The following is a 20,177-nucleotide window of genomic DNA, read 5'->3' as shown; positions in this document are numbered from 1 at the left end:
TCCCATCTCGTCCTTTTACAGTATGGGAGTCCTTTTCAATGTGTGAAAAGTTAGAAGTCACCCACTACAAATTTGTTCCTCCAAATCCCTCAGACAGTTGGGAGGGCTGACATATAGTCCAGTTGACATGTTCATACCTTCCCCACCTCCCAGTTCCACCATAACACCGCACTGGACGAGTCCTCCAGACGGTCCTGACTGGGCACTGCCGTGACATTTTCCCCAAATAGGAGAGAAGACCGGACCTTGGGAAAAAGGGATAGAGGAGGGGCATACCTCCCCCTGCCCCCGTCATGTGTAAAACATCGGAACCCCGGAGTATCGAGCTGCCAGCCCTGTTCCTCCTGCAGCGAATGCCCACGGATGGCTGCAATACCGTCACCCCAGGTGCCGCTCGACGCCCATGCCGTGCCGGGTACACAGAGCTTAGAGGGCTACGTGGCGGGGAAATTCCAGGCAGCGGCTGGAGTGGGTCACACGGTCAGCACGACGTTGTGGGCCGAAGGGGCTGTCACGGGCTGTGGCATCTGCAATAACTCCTGCATCGAAAGGTACTTTCGTCTTCCGATCCCCGACTTTGAGGTCACGGGCTGTGGCATCTGCCCCCGAGGGAAATCCGGATTGAAGGACGTCCATTTAGGACGGAAATGCGGAGAAATTACTTCAGTCAGAGGGTAGTAAGTCCGTGGAATTTGTTGCCACGGGAGGCTGTGGTGGCCAAGTCACTGGGTGTGTTTAAGGCAGAGACAGACAGGTTCTTGATTAGCCAGGGCATCAAAGGGTCTGGGGTGAAAGCAGGGGAGTGGGGATGACGGGAAGAATTGGATCAGCCCATGATTGAACAGCAGAGCAGACTCGATGGGCTGAATGGCCTACTTCTGCTCCTACATGGTCTAACATCCCAACTGTTCTGGCATTCTGAGCCCCATCCTCCTACAGCTCCACAACTTTCAACCCCACCGTGCAGCAGTAACAAACCTTCCCCCTCCAGTTCAGAGGCAAACCGTCCCGTCCCGTCCAGGCCCAGGCTTCCCTGCAAGAGGGCCCAATGATCCCTCCCGCACCAGCTCCTGAGCCACGTCCTGAACCGTGTAATGTTCCCAGCACGTGGCAGAGGCATCAACCCTGGAGGGCCTGCTCTTCACCTGCCTGCACCGAACCTCGGCACCAACACGCACTCTCGTCTCTCTGCTTCAAACTCCGGAGGACGGGATACGAGGAGAGGGACGGCTCGTGCTCCGTCTGGGCAGACACAGAACCGAACATCCACACCCCCTTCTCCTCCTCCTTCCTATTCAGCCCCTCTAGCCCCTCGCATCAGATCCCTCCCTCGCCAACCCTCGACCATTCCTCAATCAACTCAGCTCCCCCTTCCCTCCCACCTTTCCATTCTGCTGTCCTCCCCCTCCTCTCCAATCCCAGCCCGAAACCTTGGTAGTTTGCTTCTCTCCACGGGGGCTGCCTGACATGCTTTTCACTCCGGCTGCCCCTCGCCTTCTCCAGCAAAGCAGAGACCGAACAGGCACTGTCGTCGGCTTGGCAGAGAGTCCAACGGAAGTACATACGAACAGGAAGGATAATTTTAATGGAATATATATGTACAGTCAAGGAGGATAGAACCAGGCCAGAAAATAATAATGTTTGTAACGATAGATCGAGGCTCTTTGCAAAACGTAGGCGATGTAACCCAACACCCCCCACCCTCCCTCACTCCTCACCGACAAGCAAGTTAAAGCCCTAAGAGGCTCCCATCACACACTCCCGCGGACAGTGAATCTCCCTCCGCACCGTCCCTCCACACACTCCCAGGGTCAGACACAGAGTGAATCTCCCTCCGCACCGTCCCATCACACACTCCCGGGGTCAGACACAGAGTGAATCTTCCTCCACACCGTCCCATCACACACTCCCGGGGTCAGACACAGAGTGAATCTCCCTCCACACCGTCCCATCATACACTCCCGGGGTCAGACACAGAGTGAATCTCCCTCCTCACCGTCCCATCAGACACTCCCGGGGTCAGACACAGAGTGAATCTCCCTCCGCACCGTCCCATCACACACTCCCGGGGTCAGACACACAGTGAATCTCCCTCCGCACCGTCCCTCCACACACTCCCGGGGTCAGACACAGAGTGAATCTCCCTCCGCACCGTCCCTCCACACACTCCCGCGGACAGAGTGAATCTCCCTCCGCACCGTCCCTCCACACACTCCCGGGGTCAGACACAGAGTGAATCACCCTCCACACCGTCCCATCACACACTCCCGGGGTCAGACGCAGAGTGAATCTCCCTCCTCACCGTCCCATCACACACTCCCGGGGTCAGACACAGAGTGAAACTCCCTCCACACCGTCCCATCACACACTCCCGGGGTCAGACACAGAGTGAATCTCCCTCCTCACCGCCCCATCACACACTCCCGGGGTCAGACACAGAGTGAATCTCCCTCCACACAGTCCCATCACACACTCCCGGGGTCAGACACAGAGTGAATCTCCCTCCGCACCGTCCCATCACACACTCCCGGGGTCAGACACAGAGTGAATCTCCCTCCTCAACGTCCCATCACACACATAGTCTGTAGAATGTGATGCGGTGAGAGATGGGGAGGGGGCGGCCCCAGTGTTCGGTGTCTGGGTGGTGTGGGGGTGGGGGGGGGTGATACGTCACAGGAGGGGCCAGTTTCTCGGCAATGTCCAGGGTCACTGAAACAGGGTCCGGTAGCGGGATTTCTCCTCCTGTTCCTTCAACCTGATCCGCTCCTCGATCTGTCGGAGCTCGCGGTTCACCAGGGACGCCAGGCTCGGGTCCAACGTGGCTGCCTTCGACAGGTCCTTCCGCGCCTCCACCTCGTTCCACACCGCGCCCTGGGCCTTCCCTCGCTTGAAGTATGCCTTGACGTTGTCTGGGGGAGGGTGGGAGAGAGGAGAGGGTGACAAGGGCTTCCTCTTCACTTCCGTCTCCTCCCTCAACCCCCCATCCTCACTGTCCCGTCCCTCCCGCACCAATGCAGGCCTTGACGTTGCCTGGGGGAGGGTGGGAGAGGGGTCGGAGTCAGCCTCGCACTCCACCTACCTTCGTACTTGTTGAGGATGGTCGTGCAGTGTTCAATCACTTCGTAATACTCCTCGGATATCATCTTGCACTGACAGTAGTTCAGGAGCAGAGGCGTGATCATCATGTCGAGGGCCATCCAGTGCTCGTCTCCCGGCCGCTCCTGTGGGAATCACACAGCCCTTCAGCCCATCTAGCGTCTGCCAGCCCATTCCCATCGTCCCACAACGTGTGCTCGTTGCACACCCTGAATCTGTGACTACTCTCACCCAGCACGAGGGAGAAGGCCTGCTTGTATTATCGTCAGACCAGAAGGTACGGGAGTAGAATGAGGCCATTGGCCCCATCGAGTCTGCCCCACCATTCCATCGTGGCTGGTCCATTCTCCCTCTCAGCCCCGACCTCCTGCCTTCTCCCCGTATCCCTCCATGCCCTGACCAGTTAAGAAACCATCAACCTCTGCCTTCAATATACCCGAAGACCCAGCCTCCTGAGACGCCCGAATTCCACAAATTCACCGCCCTCTGGCAAAAGAAATTACTCATCATTGTTACGTGCTGTGCTGTTTGACATCATCGTTACATGCTGTGTTGTTTGACATCATCGTTACGTGCTGTGTTGTTTGACATCATCGTTACGTGCTGTGTTGTGTGACATCATCGTTACGTGCTGTGTTGTTTGACATTATCGTTACGTGCTGTGTTGTTTGACATCATCGTTACGTGCTGTGCTGTTTGACATCATCGTTACGTGCTGTGTTGTGTGACATCATCACATGCTGTGTTCTGTGACATCATCGTTACGGGCTGTGTTGTGTGACATCATCGTTACGGGCTGTGTTGTTTGACATCATCGTTACGGGCTGTGTTGTGTGACATCATCGTTATGGGCTGTGAGGTTTGACATCATCGTTACATGCTGTGTTGTGTGACATCGTCACGTGCTGTGTTGTGTGACATCATCGTTACATGCTGTGTTGTGTGACATCACGTGCTGTGTTGTGTGACATCATCACGTGCTGTGTGGCTTGACATCGTCACGTGCTGTGTTGTGTGACATCGTCACGTGCTGTGTTGTGTGACATCGTCACGTGCTGTGTTGTGTGACATCATCGTTACGTGCTGTGTTGTGTGACATCGTTACGGGCTGTGTTGTGTGACATCATCGTTACGGGCTGTGTTGTTTGACATCATCGTTACGTGCTGTGTTGTGTGACATCATCGTTACGTGCTGTGTTGTGTGACATCATCGTTACGGGCTGTGTTGTTTGACATCATCGTTACGGGCTGTGTTGTGTGACATCATCGTTACGTGCTGTGTTGTGTGACATCATCGTTACGGGCTGTGTTGTGTGACATCATCGTTACGTGCTGTGTTGAGTGACATCATCGTTACGTGCTGTGTTGTGACATCACGTGGGCGATCACAGTCTTTCCATGACCATGATTGGCCTTGGCAAATTTCTCTACAGAAGTAATTTGTCATTGCCTTCACTGGGGCAGTGACTTTACAAGACGGGTGACCCTAACCGTTATCAATACCCTTCAGAGGTTGTCTGCCTGGTGTCAGTGTTCATATAACCAGGGCTTGTGATCTGGCAGCGGCCACTCACACGACCATCCACCACCTGCTCCCACGGCTACTCGTGACCCTGACCGGGGGGCTAAATAGCCAGAGGGTGACCTGCAGAGGGAAGCAGCACCTGACACAGACTTTGGTAGAGACGTATCTCCATCCCAGACCCCATGGCTTTCCCAATTCCCTTCTCGAGTTCTTTTCCGTCTCATGTTAAATCCTCGAGGGTTGCAGCTTTCGAAGCTTTACGTACTCTTCTTGACTGAATTCATCACCTCCCTCGACCTCTGGCCTTGACATCCTCGACCGGAATATGGCTGCCCTGGACGCGACTGTTTATCCCCAAGACCACATCATCTTCATAAGACGTGCTCTCGAATCCAGACAGCATCCCGGTCAATCTCCTCTGCACCCTCTCTAATCCAGGTAGCGTCCTGGTCAATCTCCTCTGCACCCTCTCTAATCCAGGCAGCGTCCTGGTCAATCTGCTCTGCACCCTCTCTAATCCAGACAGCATCCCGGTCAATCTCCTCTGCACCCTCTCTAATCCAGGCAGCGTCCTGGTCAATCTCCTCTGCACCATCGCTAATCCAGACAGCATCCTGGTCAATCTCCTCTGCACCCTCTCTAATCCAGACAGCATCCTGGTCAATCTCCTCTGCACCCTCTCTAATCCAGACAGCATCCTGGTCAATCTCCTCTTCACCCTCCCTAATCCAGGCAGCATCCTGGTCAATCTCCTCTGCACCATCTCTAATCCAGGCAGCATCCTGGTGAATCTCCTCTGCACACTCTCTAATCCAGGCAGCATCCTGGTCAATCTCCTCTGTACACTCTCTAATCCAGGCAGCGTCCTGGTCAATCTCCTCTGCACACTCTCTAATCCAGACAGCATCCTGGTCAATCTCCTCTGCACCCTCTCTAATCCAGGCAGCGTCCTGGTCAATCTCCTCTGCACCCTCTCTAATCCAGGCAGCGTCCTGGTCAATCCCCTCTGCACCATCTCTAATCCAGCCAGCATCCTGGTCAATCTCCTCTGCACACTCTCTAATCCAGGCAGCGTCCTGGTCAATCTCCTCTGCACACTCTCTAATCCAGGCAGCATCCTGGTCAATCTCCTCTGCACCATCTCTAATCTAGGCAGCATCCTGATCAATCTCCTCTGCACCCTCTCTAATCCAGGCAGCATCCTGGTCAATCTCCTCTGCACCATCGCTAATCCAGGCAGCATCCTGGTCAATCTCCTCTGCACCCTCTCTAATCCAGGCAGCGTCCTGGTCAATCTCCTCTGCACCATCTCTAATCCAGGCAGCATCCTGGTCACTCTCCTCTGCACCTTCTCTAATCCAGGCAGCATCCTGGTCAATCTCCTCAGCACCCTCTCTCATCCGGTCAGCATCCTGCTGAATCTCCTCTGCACCATCTCTAATCCAGGCAGCATCCTGGTCAATCTCCTCTGCACACTCTCTAATCCAGGAAACATCCTGGTCAATCTCCCTTGACCCTTTCTAATCCAGGCAGCATCCTGGTGAATCTCCTCTGCACCCTCTCTAATCCAGGCAGCGTCCTGGTCAAACACCTCTGCACCCTCTCTAATCCAGGCAGCAACCTGGTCAAGCTCCCTTGACCCACTCCAATCCAGGCAGCATCCTGGAGAATCTACTCTGCACCCTCTCTAATCCAGGCAGCGTCCTGGTCAAACTCCTCTGCACCCTCTCTAATCCAGGCAGCATCCTGGTCAAACTCCTCTGCACCCTCTCTAAACCAGGCAGTATACTGGTCAATCTCCTCTGCACCCTCTCTAATCCAGGCAGCATCCTGGTGAATCTCCTCTGCACCCTCTCTAGTCCAGGCAGCGTCCCGGTCAATCTCCTCTGCACCCTCTCTAATCCAGGCAGCGTCCTGGTCAATCTGCTCTGCACCCTCTCTAATCCAGACAGCATCCCGGTCAATCTCCTCTCCACCCTCTCTAATCCAGGCAGCGTCCTGGTCAATCTCCTCTGCACCATCGCTAATCCAGACAGCATCCTGGTCAATCTCCTCTGCACCCTCTCTAATCCAGACAGCATCCTGGTCAATCTCCTCTGCACCCTCTCTAATCCAGACAGCATCCTGGTCAATCTCCTCTTCACCCTCCCTAATCCAGGCAGCATCCTGGTCAATCTCCTCTGCACCATCTCTAATCCAGGCAGCATCCTGGTGAATCTCCTCTGCACACTCTCTAATCCAGGCAGCATCCTGGTCAATCTCCTCTGTACACTCTCTAATCCAGGCAGCGTCCTGGTCAATCTCCTCTGCACACTCTCTAATCCAGACAGCATCCTGGTCAATCTCCTCTGCACCCTCTCTAATCCAGGCAGCGTCCTGGTCAATCTCCTCTGCACCCTCTCTAATCCAGGCAGCGTCCTGGTCAATCCCCTCTGCACCATCTCTAATCCAGCCAGCATCCTGGTCAATCTCCTCTGCACACTCTCTAATCCAGGCAGCGTCCTGGTCAATCTCCTCTGCACACTCTCTAATCCAGGCAGCATCCTGGTCAATCTCCTCTGCACCATCTCTAATCTAGGCAGCATCCTGATCAATCTCCTCTGCACCCTCTCTAATCCAGGCAGCATCCTGGTCAATCTCCTCTGCACCATCGCTAATCCAGGCAGCATCCTGGTCAATCTCCTCTGCACCCTCTCTAATCCAGGCAGCGTCCTGGTCAATCTCCTCTGCACCATCTCTAATCCAGGCAGCATCCTGGTCACTCTCCTCTGCACCTTCTCTAATCCAGGCAGCATCCTGGTCAATCTCCTCAGCACCCTCTCTCATCCGGTCAGCATCCTGCTGAATCTCCTCTGCACCATCTCTAATCCAGGCAGCATCCTGGTCAATCTCCTCTGCACACTCTCTAATCCAGGAAACATCCTGGTCAATCTCCCTTGACCCTTTCTAATCCAGGCAGCATCCTGGTGAATCTCCTCTGCACCCTCTCTAATCCAGGCAGCGTCCTGGTCAAACACCTCTGCACCCTCTCTAATCCAGGCAGCATCCTGGTCAAGCTCCCTTGACCCACTCCAATCCAGGCAGCATCCTGGAGAATCTACTCTGCACCCTCTCTAATCCAGGCAGCATCCTGGTCAAACTCCTCTGCACCCTCTCTAATCCAGGCAGCATCCTGGTCAAACTCCTCTGCACCCTCTCTAAACCAGGCAGTATCCTGGTCAATCTCCTCTGCACCCTCTCTAATCCAGGCAGCATCCTGGTGAATCTCCTCTGCACCCTCTCTAGTCCAGGCAGCGTCCCGGTCAATCTCCTCTGCACCCTCTCTAATCCAGGCAGCGTCCTGGTCAATCGCCTCTGCACCCTCTCTAATCCAGGCAGGGTCCTGGTCAATCTCCTCTGCACCCTCTCTAATCCAGGCAGAATCCTGGTGAATCTCCTCTGCACCCTCTCTAATCCAGGCAGTATCCTGGTCAATCTCCTCTGCACCCTCTCTAATCCAGGCAGCGTCTTGGTCAATCTCCTCTGCACCCTCTCTAATCCAGGCAGCGTCCTAGTCAATCTCCTCTGCACCCTCTCCAATCCAGGCAGCATCCTGTTCAATCTCCTCTGCACCCTCTCTAATCCAGGCAGCGTCCTGGTCAATCTCCGCTTCACCCTCTCTAATCCAGGCAGCGTCCTGGTCAATCTCCTCTGCACACTCTCTAATCCAGGCAGGGTCCTGCTCAATATCCTCTGCACCATCTCTAATCCAGGCAGCATCCTGGTCAATCTCCTCTGCACCCTCTCTAATCCAGGCAGCGTCCTGGTCAATCTCCTCTGCACACTCTCTAATCCAGGCAGGGTCCTGCTCAATATCCTCTGCACCATCTCTAATCCAGGCAGCATCCTGGTCAATCTCCTCTGCACCCTCTCTAATCCAGGCAGCGTCCTGGTCAATCTCCTCTGCACCCTCTCTAATCCAGGCAGCGTCCTGGTCAATCTCCTCTGCACCCTCTCTAATCCAGGCAGCATCCTGGTCAATCTCCTCTGCACACACTCTAATCCAGGCAGCGTCCTGGTCAATCTCCTCTGCACACTCCCTAAACCCGGCAGCATCCTGGTCAGTCTCCTCTGCACCCGCTCTAATCCAGGCAGCATCCGGGTCAAACTCCTCTGCAGCTTCTCTAATCCAGGCAGCATCCTGGTCCATCTCCTCTGCACCCTCTCTAATCCAGGCAGCATACTGGTCAATCTCCTCTGCACCCTCTCAAATCCAGGCAGCGTCCTGGTCAATCTCCTCTGCACCCTCTCTAATCCAGGCAGCGTCCTGGTCAATCTCCTCTGCACCATCGCTAATCCAGGCAGCATCCTGCTGAATCTCCTCTGCACCCTCTCGAATCCAGACAGCATCCCGGTCAATCTCCTCTGCACCCTCTCTAATCCTGGCAGCGTCTTGGTCAATCTCCTCTGCACCGTCTCTAATCCAGGCAGCGTCCTGGTCAATCTCCTCTGCACCCTCTCTAATCCAGGCAGCATCCTGGTCAATCTCCTCTGAACCCTCTCTAATCCAGGTAGCGTCCTGGTCAATCTCTTCTGCACCCTCTCTAATCCAGGCAGCGTCCTGGTCAATCTCCTCTGCACAATCTCTAATCCAGTCAGCATCCTGGTCAATCTCCTCTGCACCCTCTCTAATCCAGTCAGCGTCCTGGTCAATCTCCTCTGCACCCTCTCTAATCCAGGCAGCGTCCTGGTCAATCTCCTCTGCACCCTCTCTAATCCAGGCAGCATCCTGGTCAATCTCCTCTGCACCCTCTCTAATCCAGGCAGTGTCCTAGTCAATCTCCTCTGCACCCTCTCTAATCCAGGCAGCATCCTGGTCAATCTCCTCTGCACACTCTCTAATCCAGGCAGCGTCCTGGTCAATCTCCTCTGCACCCTCTCTAATCCAGGCAGCGTCCTGGTCAATCTTCTCTGCACCCTCTCTAAACCAGACAGCATCCTGGTCAATCTCCTCTGCACCCTCTCTAATCCAGGCAGCATCCTGGTCAATCTCCTCTGCACACACTCTAATCCAGGCAGCGTCCTGGTCAATCTCCTCTGCACACTCCCTAAACCCGGCAGCATCCTGGTCAGTCTCCTCTGCACCCGCTCTAATCCAGGCAGCATCCGGGTCAAACTCCTCTGCAGCCTCTCTAATCCAGGCAGCATCCTGGTCCATCTCCTCTGCACCCTCTCTAATCCAGGCAGCATACTGGTCAATCTCCTCTGCACCCTCTCTAGTCCAGGCAGCGTCCTGGTCAATCTCCTCTGCACCCTCTCTAATCCAGGCAGCGTCCTGGTCAATCTCCTCTGCACCATCGCTAATCCAGGCAGCATCCTGCGGAATCTCCTCTGCACCCTCTCGAATCCAGACAGCATCCCGGTCAATCTCCTCTGCACCCTCTCTAATCCTGGCAGCGTCTTGGTCAATCTCCTCTGCACCGTCTCTAATCCAGGCAGCGTCCTGGTCAATCTCCTCTGCACCCTCTCTAATCCAGGCAGCATCCTGGTCAATCTCCTCTGAACCCTCTCTAATCCAGGTAGCGTCCTGGTCAATCTCTTCTGCACCCTCTCTAATCCAGGCAGCGTCCTGGTCAATCTCCTCTGCACAATCTCTAATCCAGTCAGCATCCTGGTCAATCTCCTCTGCACACTCTCTAATCCAGGCAGCGTCCTGGTCAATCTCCTCTGCACCCTCTCTAATCCAGGCAGCGTCCTGGTCAATCTCCTCTGCACCATCTCTAATCCAGGCAGCGTCCTGGTCAATCTCCTCTGCACCATCTCTAATCCAGACAGCATCCTGGTCAATCTCCTCTGCACCCTCTCTAATCCAGGCAGCGTCCTGGTCAATCTCCTCTGCACCCTCTCTAATCCAGGCAGCGTCCTGGTCAATCTCCTCTGCACCATCTCTAATCCAGGCAGCATCCTGGTCAATCTCCTCTGCACCCTCTCTAATCCAGGCAGCGTCCTGGTCAATCTCCTCTGCACCATCGCTAATCCAGGTAGCATCCTGGTCAATCTCCTCTGCACCCTCTCTAATCCAAGCAGCGTCCTGGTCAATCTCCTCTGCACCCTCTCTAATCCAGGCAGTATCCTGGTCAATCTCCTCTGCACCCTCTCTAATCCAGGCAGCGTCCTGGTCAATCTCCTCTGCACCCTCTCTAATCCAGGCAGCGTCCTGGTCAAACTCCTCTGCACCCTCTCTAATCCAGGCAGCATCCTGGTCAATCTCCTGTGCACCCTCTCAGATCCAGGCAGCGTCCTGGTCAATCTCCTCTGCACCCTCTCTAATCCAGGCAGCGTCCTGGTTAATCTCCTCTGCACCATCTCTAATCCAGGCAGCATCCTGGTCAATCTCCTCTGCACCCTCTCTAATCCAGACAGCATCCTGGTCAATCTCCTCTTCACCCTCTCTAATCCAGGCAGCGTCCTGGTCAATCCCCTCTGCACCCTCTCTAATCCAGGCAGCATCCTGGTCAATCTCCTCTGCACCATCTCTAATCCAGGCAGCATCCTGGTGAATCTCCTCTGCACACTCTCTAATCCAGGCAGCATCCTGGTCAATCTCCTCTGCACACTCTCTAATCCAGGCAGCGTCCTGGTCAATCTCCTCTGCACCCTCTCTAATCCAGGCAGCGTCCTGGTCAATCTCCTCTGCACCCTCTCTAATCCAGGCAGCATCCTGGTCAATCTCCTGTGCACCCTCTCTAATCCAGGCAGCGTCCTGGTCAATCCCCTTTGCACCCTCTCTAATCCAGGCAGCGTCCTGGTCAATCTCCTCTGCACCATCTCTAATCCAGGCAGCATCCTGGTCAATGTCCTCTGCACACTCTCTAATCCAGGCAGCATCCTGGTCAATGTCCTCTGCACACTCTCTAATCCAGGCAGCGTCCTGATCAATCTCCTCTGCACCCTCTCTAATCCAGGCAGCATCCTGGTCAATCTCCTCTGCACCCTCTCTAATCCAGGCAGCGTCCTGGTCAATCTCCTCTGCACCATCGCTAATCCAGACAGCATCCTGGTCAATCTCCTCTGCACCCTCTCTAATCCAGACAGCATCCTGGTCAATCTCCTCTGCACCCTCTCTAATCCAGACAGCATCCTGGTCAATCTCCTCTTCACCCTCTCTAATCCAGGCAGCATCCTGGTCAATCTCCTCTGCAACATCTCTAATCCAGGCAGCATCCTGGTGAATCTCCTCTGCACACTCTCTAATCCAGGCAGCATCCTGGTCAATCTCCTCTGCACACTCTCTAATCCAGGCAGCGTCCTGGTCAATCTCCTCTGCACACTCTCTAATCCAGACAGCATCCTGGTCAATCTCCTCTGCACCCTCTCTAATCCAGGCAGCGTCCTGGTCAATCTCCTCTGCACCCTCTCTAATCCAGGCAGCGTCCTGGTCAATCCCCTCTGCACCATCTCTAATCCAGCCAGCATCCTGGTCAATCTCCTCTGCACACTCTCTAATCCAGGCAGCGTCCTGGTCAATCTCCTCTGCACACTCTCTAATCCAGGCAGCATCCTGGTCAATCTCCTCTGCACCATCTCTAATCTAGGCAGCATCCTGATCAATCTCCTCTGCACCCTCTCTAATCCAGGCAGCATCCTGGTCAATCTCCTCTGCACCATCGCTAATCCAGGCAGCATCCTGGTCAATCTCCTCTGCACCCTCTCTAATCCAGGCAGCGTCCTGGTCAATCTCCTCTGCACCATCTCTAATCCAGGCAGCATCCTGGTCACTCTCCTCTGCACCTTCTCTAATCCAGGCAGCATCCTGGTCAATCTCCTCAGCACCCTCTCTCATCCGGTCAGCATCCTGCTGAATCTCCTCTGCACCATCTCTAATCCAGGCAGCATCCTGGTCAATCTCCTCTGCACACTCTCTAATCCAGGAAACATCCTGGTCAATCCCCCTTGACCCTTTCTAATCCAGGCAGCATCCTGGTGAATCTCCTCTGCACCCTCTCTAATCCAGGCAGCATCCTGGTCAAGCTCCCTTGACCCACTCCAATCCAGGCAGCATCCTGGAGAATCTACTCTGCACCCTCTCTAATCCAGGCAGCGTCCTGGTCAAACTCCTCTGCACCCTCTCTAATCCAGGCAGCATCCTGGTCAAACTCCTCTGCACCCTCTCTAAACCAGGCAGTATCCTGGTCAATCTCCTCTGCACCCTCTCTAATCCAGGCAGCATCCTGGTGAATCTCCTCTGCACCCTCTCTAGTCCAGGCAGCGTCCCGGTCAATCTCCTCTGCACCCTCTCTAATCCAGGCAGCGTCCTGGTCAATCGCCTCTGCACCCTCTCTAATCCAGGCAGGGTCCTGGTCAATCTCCTCTGCACCCTCTCTAATCCAGGCAGAATCCTGGTGAATCTCCTCTGCACCCTCTCTAATCCAGGCAGTATCCTGGTCAATCTCCTCTGCACCCTCTCTAATCCAGTCAGCGTACTGGTCAATCTCCTCTGCACCCTCTCTAATCCAGACAGTATCCTGGTCAATCTCCTCTGCACCCTCTCTAATCCAGGCAGCGTCTTGGTCAATCTCCTCTGCACCCTCTCTAATCCAGGCAGCGTCCTAGTCAATCTCCTCTGCACCCTCTCCAATCCAGGCAGCATCCTGTTCAATCTCCTCTGCACACTCTCTAATCCAGGCAGCGTCCTGGTCAATCTCCGCTTCACCCTCTCTAATCCAGGCAGCGTCCTGGTCAATCTCCTCTGCACACTCTCTACTCCAGGCAGGGTCCTGCTCAATATCCTCTGCACCATCTCTAATCCAGGCAGCATCCTGGTCAATCTCCTCTGCACCCTCTCTAATCCAGGCAGCGTCCTGGTCAATCTCCTCTGCACCATCGCTAATCCAGACAGCATCCTGGTCAATCTCCTCTGCACCCTCTCTAATCCAGGCAGCGTCCTGGTCAATCTCCTCTGCACCCTCTCTAATCCAGGCAGCATCCTGGTCAATCTTCTCTGCACACACTCTAATCCAGGCAGCGTCCTGGTCAATCTCCTCTGCACACTCCCTAAACCCGGCAGCATCCTGGTCAGTCTCCTCTGCACCCTCTCTAATCCAGGCAGCATCCTGGTCAATCTCCTCTGCACCCTCTCTAATCCAGGCAGTGTCCTAGTCAATCTCCTCTGCACCCTCTCTAATCCAGGCAGCATCCTGGTCAATCTCCTCTGCACACTCTCTAATCCAGGCAGCGTCCTGGTCAATCTCCTCTGCACCCTCTCTAATCCAGGCAGCGTCCTGGTCAATCTCCTCTGCACCCTCTCTAATCCAGGCAGCATCCTGGTCAATCTCCTCTGCACACACTCTAATCCAGGCAGCGTCCTGGTCAATCTCCTCTGCACACTCCCTAAACCCGGCAGCATCCTGGTCAGTCTCCTCTGCACCCGCTCTAATCCAGGCAGCATCCGGGTCAAACTCCTCTGCAGCCTCTCTAATCCAGGCAGCATCCTGGTCCATCTCCTCTGCACCCTCTCTAATCCAGGCAGCATACTGGTCAATCTCCTCTGCACCCTCTCTAATCCAGGCAGCGTCCTGGTCAATCTCCTCTGCACCCTCTCTAATCCAGGCAGCGTCCTGGTCAATCTCCTCTGCACCATCGCTAATCCAGGCAGCATCCTGCGGAATCTCCTCTGCACCCTCTCGAATCCAGACAGCATCCCGGTCAATCTCCTCTGCACCCTCTCTAATCCTGGCAGCGTCTTGGTCAATCTCCTCTGCACCGTCTCTAATCCAGGCAGCGTCCTGGTCAATCTCCTCTGCACCCTCTCTAATCCAGGCAGCATCCTGGTCAATCTCCTCTGAACCCTCTCTAATCCAGGTAGCGTCCTGGTCAATCTCTTCTGCACCCTCTCTAATCCAGGCAGCGTCCTGGTCAATCTCCTCTGCACAATCTCTAATCCAGTCAGCATCCTGGTCAATCTCCTCTGCACACTCTCTAATCCAGGCAGCGTCCTGGTCAATCTCCTCTGCACCCTCTCTAATCCAGGCAGCGTCCTGGTCAATCTCCTCTGCACCATCTCTAATCCAGGCAGCATCCTGGTCAATCTCCTCTGCACCATCTCTAATCCAGACAGCATCCTGGTCAATCTCCTCTGCACCCTCTCTAATCCAGGCAGCGTCCTGGTCAATCTCCTCTGCAACATCGCTAATCCAGGCAGCATCCTGGTCAATCTCCTCTGCACCCTCTCTAATCCAGGCAGCGTCCTGGTCAATCTCCTCTGCAACATCGCTAATCCAGGCAGCGTCCTGGTCAATCTCCTCTGCACCCTCTCTAATCCAGGCAGCGTCCTGGTCAATCTCCTCTGCACCATCTCTAATCCAGGCAGCATCCTGGTCAATCTCCTCTGCACCCTCTCTAATCCAGGCAGCGTCCTGGTCAATCTCCTCTGCACCATCGCTAATCCAGGTAGCATCCTGGTCAATCTCCTCTGCACCCTCTCTAATCCAAGCAGCGTCCTGGTCAATCTCCTCTGCACCCTCTCTAATCCAGGCAGTATCCTGGTCAATCTCCTCTGCACCCTCTCTAATCCAGGCAGCGTCCTGGTCAATCTCCTCTGCACCCTCTCTAATCCAGGCAGCGTCCTGGTCAAACTCCTCTGCACCCTCTCTAATCCAGGCAGCATCCTGGTCAATCTCCTGTGCACCCTCTCTGATCCAGGCAGCGTCCTGGTCAATCTCCTCTGCACCCTCTCTAATCCAGGCAGCGTCCTGGTTAATCTCCTCTGCACCATCTCTAATCCAGGCAGCATCCTGGTCAATGTCCTCTGCACACTCTCTAATCCAGGCAGCGTCCTGGTCAATCTCCTCTGCACCCTCTCTAATCCAGGCAGCGTCCTGGTCAATCTCCTCTGCACCCTCTCTAATCCAGGCAGCATCCTGGTCAATCTCCTGTGCACCCTCTCTAATCCAGGCAGCGTCCTGTTCAATCCCCTCTGCACCCTCTCTAATCCAGGCAGCGTCCTGGTCAATCTCCTCTGCACCATCTCTAATCCAGGCAGCATCCTGGTCAATGTCCTCTGCACACTCTCTAATCCAGGCAGCATCCTGGTCAATGTCCTCTGCACACTCTCTAATCCAGGCAGCATCCTGGTCAATGTCCTCTGCACACTCTCTAATCCAGGCAGCGTCCTGATCAATCTCCTCTGCACCCTCTCTAATCCAGGCAGCATCCTGGTCAATCTCCTCTGCACCCTCTCTAATCCAGGCAGCGTCCTGATCAATCTCCTCTGCACCCTCTCTAATCCAGGCAGCGTCCTGATCAATCTCCTCTGCACCATCGCTACTCCAGGCAGCATCCTGGTCAATCTCCTCTGCACCCTCTCTAATCCAGGCAGCGTCCTGGTCAATCTCCTCTGCACCCTCTCTAATCCAGGCAGCGTCCTGGTCAATCTGCTCTGCACCCTCTCTAATCCAGACAGCATCCCGGTCAATCTCCTCTGCACCCTCTCTAATCCAGGCAGCGTCCTGGTCAATCTCCTCTGCACCATCGCTAATCCAGACAGCATCCTGGTCAATCTCCTCTGCACCCTCTCTAATCCAGGCAGCGTCCTGGTCAATCTCCTCTGCACCCTCTCTAATCCAGACAGCATCCTGGACAATCTCCTCTGCACCCTCTCTAATCCAGACAGCATCCTGGTCAATCTCCTCTTCACCCTCTCTAATCCAGGCAGCATCCTGGTCAATCTCCTCTGCACCATCTCTAATCCAGGCAGCATCCTGGTGAATCTCCTCTGCACACTCTCTAATCCAGGCAGCATCCTGGTCAATCTCCTCTGCACACTCTCTAATCCAGACAGCATCCTGGTCAATCTCCTCTGCACCCTCTCTAATCCAGGCAGCGTCCTGGTCAATCTCCTCTGCACCCTCTCTAATCCAGGCAGCGTCCTGGTCAATCCCCTCTGCACCATCTCTAATCCAGCCAGCATCCTGGTCAATCTCCTCTGCACACTCTCTAATCCAGGCAGCGTCCTGGTCAATCTCCTCTGCACACTCTGTAATCCAGGCAGCATCCTGGTCAATCTCCTCTGCACCATCTCTAATCTAGGCAGCATCCTGATCAATCTCCTCTGCACCCTCTCTAATCCAGGCAGCATCCTGGTCAATCTCCTCTGCACCATCGCTAATCCAGGCAGCATCCTGGTCAATCTCCTCTGCACCCTCTCTAATCCAGGCAGCGTCCTGGTCAATCTCCTCTGCACCATCTCTAATCCAGGCAGCATCCTGGTCACTCTCCTCTGCACCTTCTCTAATCCAGGCAGCATCCTGGTCAATCTCCTCAGCACCCTCTCTCATCCGGTCAGCATCCTGCTGAATCTCCATGCACCATCTCTAATCCAGGCAGCATCCTGGTCAATCTCCTCTGCACAGTCTCTAATCCAGGAAACATCCTGGTCAATCTCCCTTGACCCTTTCTAATCCAGGCAGCATCCTGTTGAATCTCCTCTGCACCCTCTCTAATCCAGGCAGCGTCCTGGTCAAACACCTCTGCACCCTCTCTAATCCAGGCAGCATCCTGGTCAAGCTCCCTTGACCCACTCCAATCCAGGCAGCATCCTGGAGAATCTACTCTGCACCCTCTCTAATCCAGGCAGCGTCCTGGTCAAACTCCTCTGCACCCTCTCTAATCCAGGCAGCATCCTGGTCAAACTCCTCTGCACCCTCTCTAAACCAGGCAGTATCCTGGTCAATCTCCTCTGCACCCTCTCTAATCCAGGCAGCATCCTGGTGAATCTCCTCTGCACCCTCTCTAGTCCAGGCAGCGTCCCGGTCAATCTCCTCTGCACCCTCTCTAATCCAGGCAGCGTCCTGGTCAATCGCCTCTGCACCCTCTCTAATCCAGGCAGGGTCCTGGTCAATCTCCTCTGCACCCTCTCTAATCCAGGCAGAATCCTGGTGAATCTCCTCTGCACCCTCTCTAATCCAGGCAGTATCCTGGTCAATCTCCTCTGCACCCTCTCTAATCCAGTCAGCGTCCTGGTCAATCTCCTCTGCACCCTCTCTAATCCAGACAGTATCCTGGTCAATCTCCTCTGCACCCTCTCTAATCCAGGCAGCGTCTTGGTCAATCTCCTCTGCACCCTCTCTAATCCAGGCAGCGTCCTGGTCAATCTCCGCTTCACCCTCTCTAATCCAGGCAGCGTCCTGGTCAATCTCCTCTGCACACTCTCTAATCCAGGCAGGGTCCTGCTCAATATCCTCTGCACCATCTCTAATCCAGGCAGCATCCTGGTCAATCTCCTCTGCACCCTCTCTAATCCAGGCAGCGTCCTGGTCAATCTCCTCTGCACCATCGCTAATCCAGACAGCATCCTGGTCAATCTCCTCTGCACCCTCTCTAATCCAGGCAGCGTCCTGGTCAATCTCCTCTGCACCCTCTCTAATCCAGGCAGCATCCTGGTCAATCTCCTCTGCACACACTCTAATCCAGGCAGCGTCCTGGTCAATCTCCTCTGCACACTCCCTAAACCCGGCAGCATCCTGGTCAGTCTCCTCTGCACCCGCTCTAATCCAGGCAGCATCCGGGTCAAACTCCTCTGCAGCTTCTCTAATCCAGGCAGCATCCTGGTCCATCTCCTCTGCACCCTCTCTAATCCAGGCAGCATACTGGTCAATCTCCTCTGCACCCTCTCTAATCCAGGCAGCGTCCTGGTCAATCTCCTCTGCACCCTCTCTAATCCAGGCAACGTCCTGGTCAATCTCCTCTGCACCATCGCTAATCCAGGCAGCATCCTGCTGAATCTCCTCTGCACCCTCTCGAATCCAGACAGCATCCCGGTCAATCTCCTCTGCACCCTCTCTAATCCTGGCAGCGTCTTGGTCAATCTCCTCTGCACCGTCTCTAATCCAGGCAGCGTCCTGGTCAATCTCCTCTGCACCCTCTCTAATCCAGGCAGCATCCTGGTCAATCTCCTCTGAACCCTCTCTAATCCAGGTAGCGTCCTGGTCAATCTCTTCTGCACCCTCTCTAATCCAGGCAGCGTCCTGGTCAATCTCCTCAGCACAATCTCTAATCCAGTCAGCATCCTGGTCAATCTCCTCTGCACCCTCTCTAATCCAGTCAGCGTCCTGGTCAATCTCCTCTGCACCCTCTCTAATCCAGGCAGCGTCCTGGTCAATCTCCTCTGCACCCTCTCTAATCCAGGCAGCATCCTGGTCAATCTCCTCTGCACCCTCTCTAATCCAGGCAGTGTCCTAGTCAATCTCCTCTGCACCCTCTCTAATCCAGGCAGCATCCTGGTCAATCTCCTCTGCACACTCTCTAATCCAGGCAGCGTCCTGGTCAATCTCCTCTGCACCCTCTCTAATCCAGGCAGCGTCCTGGTCAATCTCCTCTGCACCCTCTCTAATCCAGGCAGCATCCTGGTCAATCTCCTCTGCACACACTCTAATCCAGGCAGCGTCCTGGTCAATCTCCTCTGCACACTCCCTAAACCCGGCAGCATCCTGGTCAGTCTCCTCTGCACCCGCTCTAATCCAGGCAGCATCCGGGTCAAACTCCTCTGCAGCCTCTCTAATCCAGGCAGCATCCTGGTCCATCACCTCTGCACCCTCTCTAATCCAGGCAGCATACTGGTCAATCTCCTCTGCACCCTCTCTAATCCAGGCAGCGTCCTGGTCAATCTCCTCTGCACCCTCTCCAATCCAGGCAGCGTCCTGGTCAATCTCCTCTGCACCATCGCTAATCCAGGCAGCATCCTGCGGAATCTCCTCTGCACCCTCTCGAATCCAGACAGCATCCCGGTCAATCTCCTCTGCACCCTCTCTCATCCAGGCAGCGTCCTGGTCAATCTCCTCTGCACCCTCTCTCATCCAGGCAGCGTCCTGGTCAATCTCCTCTGCACCCTCTCTCATCCAGGCGGCGTCCTGGTCAATCTCCTCTGCACCCTCTCTAATCCTGGCAGCGTCTTGGTCAATCTCCTCTGCACCGTCTCTAATCCAGGCAGCGTCCTGGTCAATCTCCTCTGCACCCTCTCTAATCCAGGCAGCATCCTGGTCAATCTCCTCTGAACCCTCTCTAATCCAGGTAGCGTCCTGGTCAATCTCTTCTGCACCCTCTCTAATCCAGGCAGCGTCCTGGTCAATCTCCTCTGCACAATCTCTAATCCAGTCAGCATCCTGGTCAATCTCCTCTGCACACTCTCTAATGCAGGCAGCGTCCTGGTCAATCTCCTCTGCACCCTCTCTAATCCAGGCAGCATCCTGGTCAATCTCCTCTGCACCATCTCTAATCCAGGCAGCGTCCTGGTCAATCTCCTCTGCACCATCTCTAATCCAGACAGCATCCTGGTCAATCTCCTCTGCACCCTCTCTAATCCAGGCAGCGTACTGGTCAATCTCCTCTGCACCCTCTCTAATCCAGACAGCATCCTGGTCAATCTCCTCTGCACCCTCTCTAATCCAGGCAGCGTCCTGGTCAATCTCCTCTGCACCCTCTCTAATCCAGGCAGCGTCCTGGTCAAACTCCTCTGCACCCTCTCTAATCCAGGCAGCATCCTGGTCAATCTCCTGTGCACCCTCTCTGATCCAGGCAGCGT

The 20,177-nt window shown here is 54.9% G+C and overlaps 1 protein-coding gene across 1 annotated transcript in view; it reads right to left on the bottom strand.

Annotated features, from left to right (window-relative positions):
* Positions 1-1,566: 1,566 nt before the first annotated feature.
* Positions 1,567-20,177, bottom strand: part of aip (aryl hydrocarbon receptor interacting protein) — a 101,937-nt gene continuing 83,326 nt past the window's right edge. The window contains exons 5-6 of the mRNA XM_059963188.1: positions 3,080-3,221; positions 1,567-2,909 (exon numbers count right to left, since the gene is read on the bottom strand). Of these exons, the coding sequence (XP_059819171.1) occupies positions 2,707-2,909; positions 3,080-3,221 (345 nt within the window). The 3' untranslated portion in view covers positions 1,567-2,706. The remainder of the gene's footprint in view (positions 2,910-3,079; positions 3,222-20,177) is intronic.

This window comes from Hypanus sabinus, unplaced genomic scaffold (genome assembly GCF_030144855.1).
Source record: "Hypanus sabinus isolate sHypSab1 unplaced genomic scaffold, sHypSab1.hap1 scaffold_964, whole genome shotgun sequence".
NCBI classification, from domain to species: domain Eukaryota; kingdom Metazoa; phylum Chordata; class Chondrichthyes; order Myliobatiformes; family Dasyatidae; genus Hypanus; species Hypanus sabinus.
Note: the sequence above shows the minus strand (reverse complement) of the source record. Positions and strands in the feature narration are given on the sequence as shown.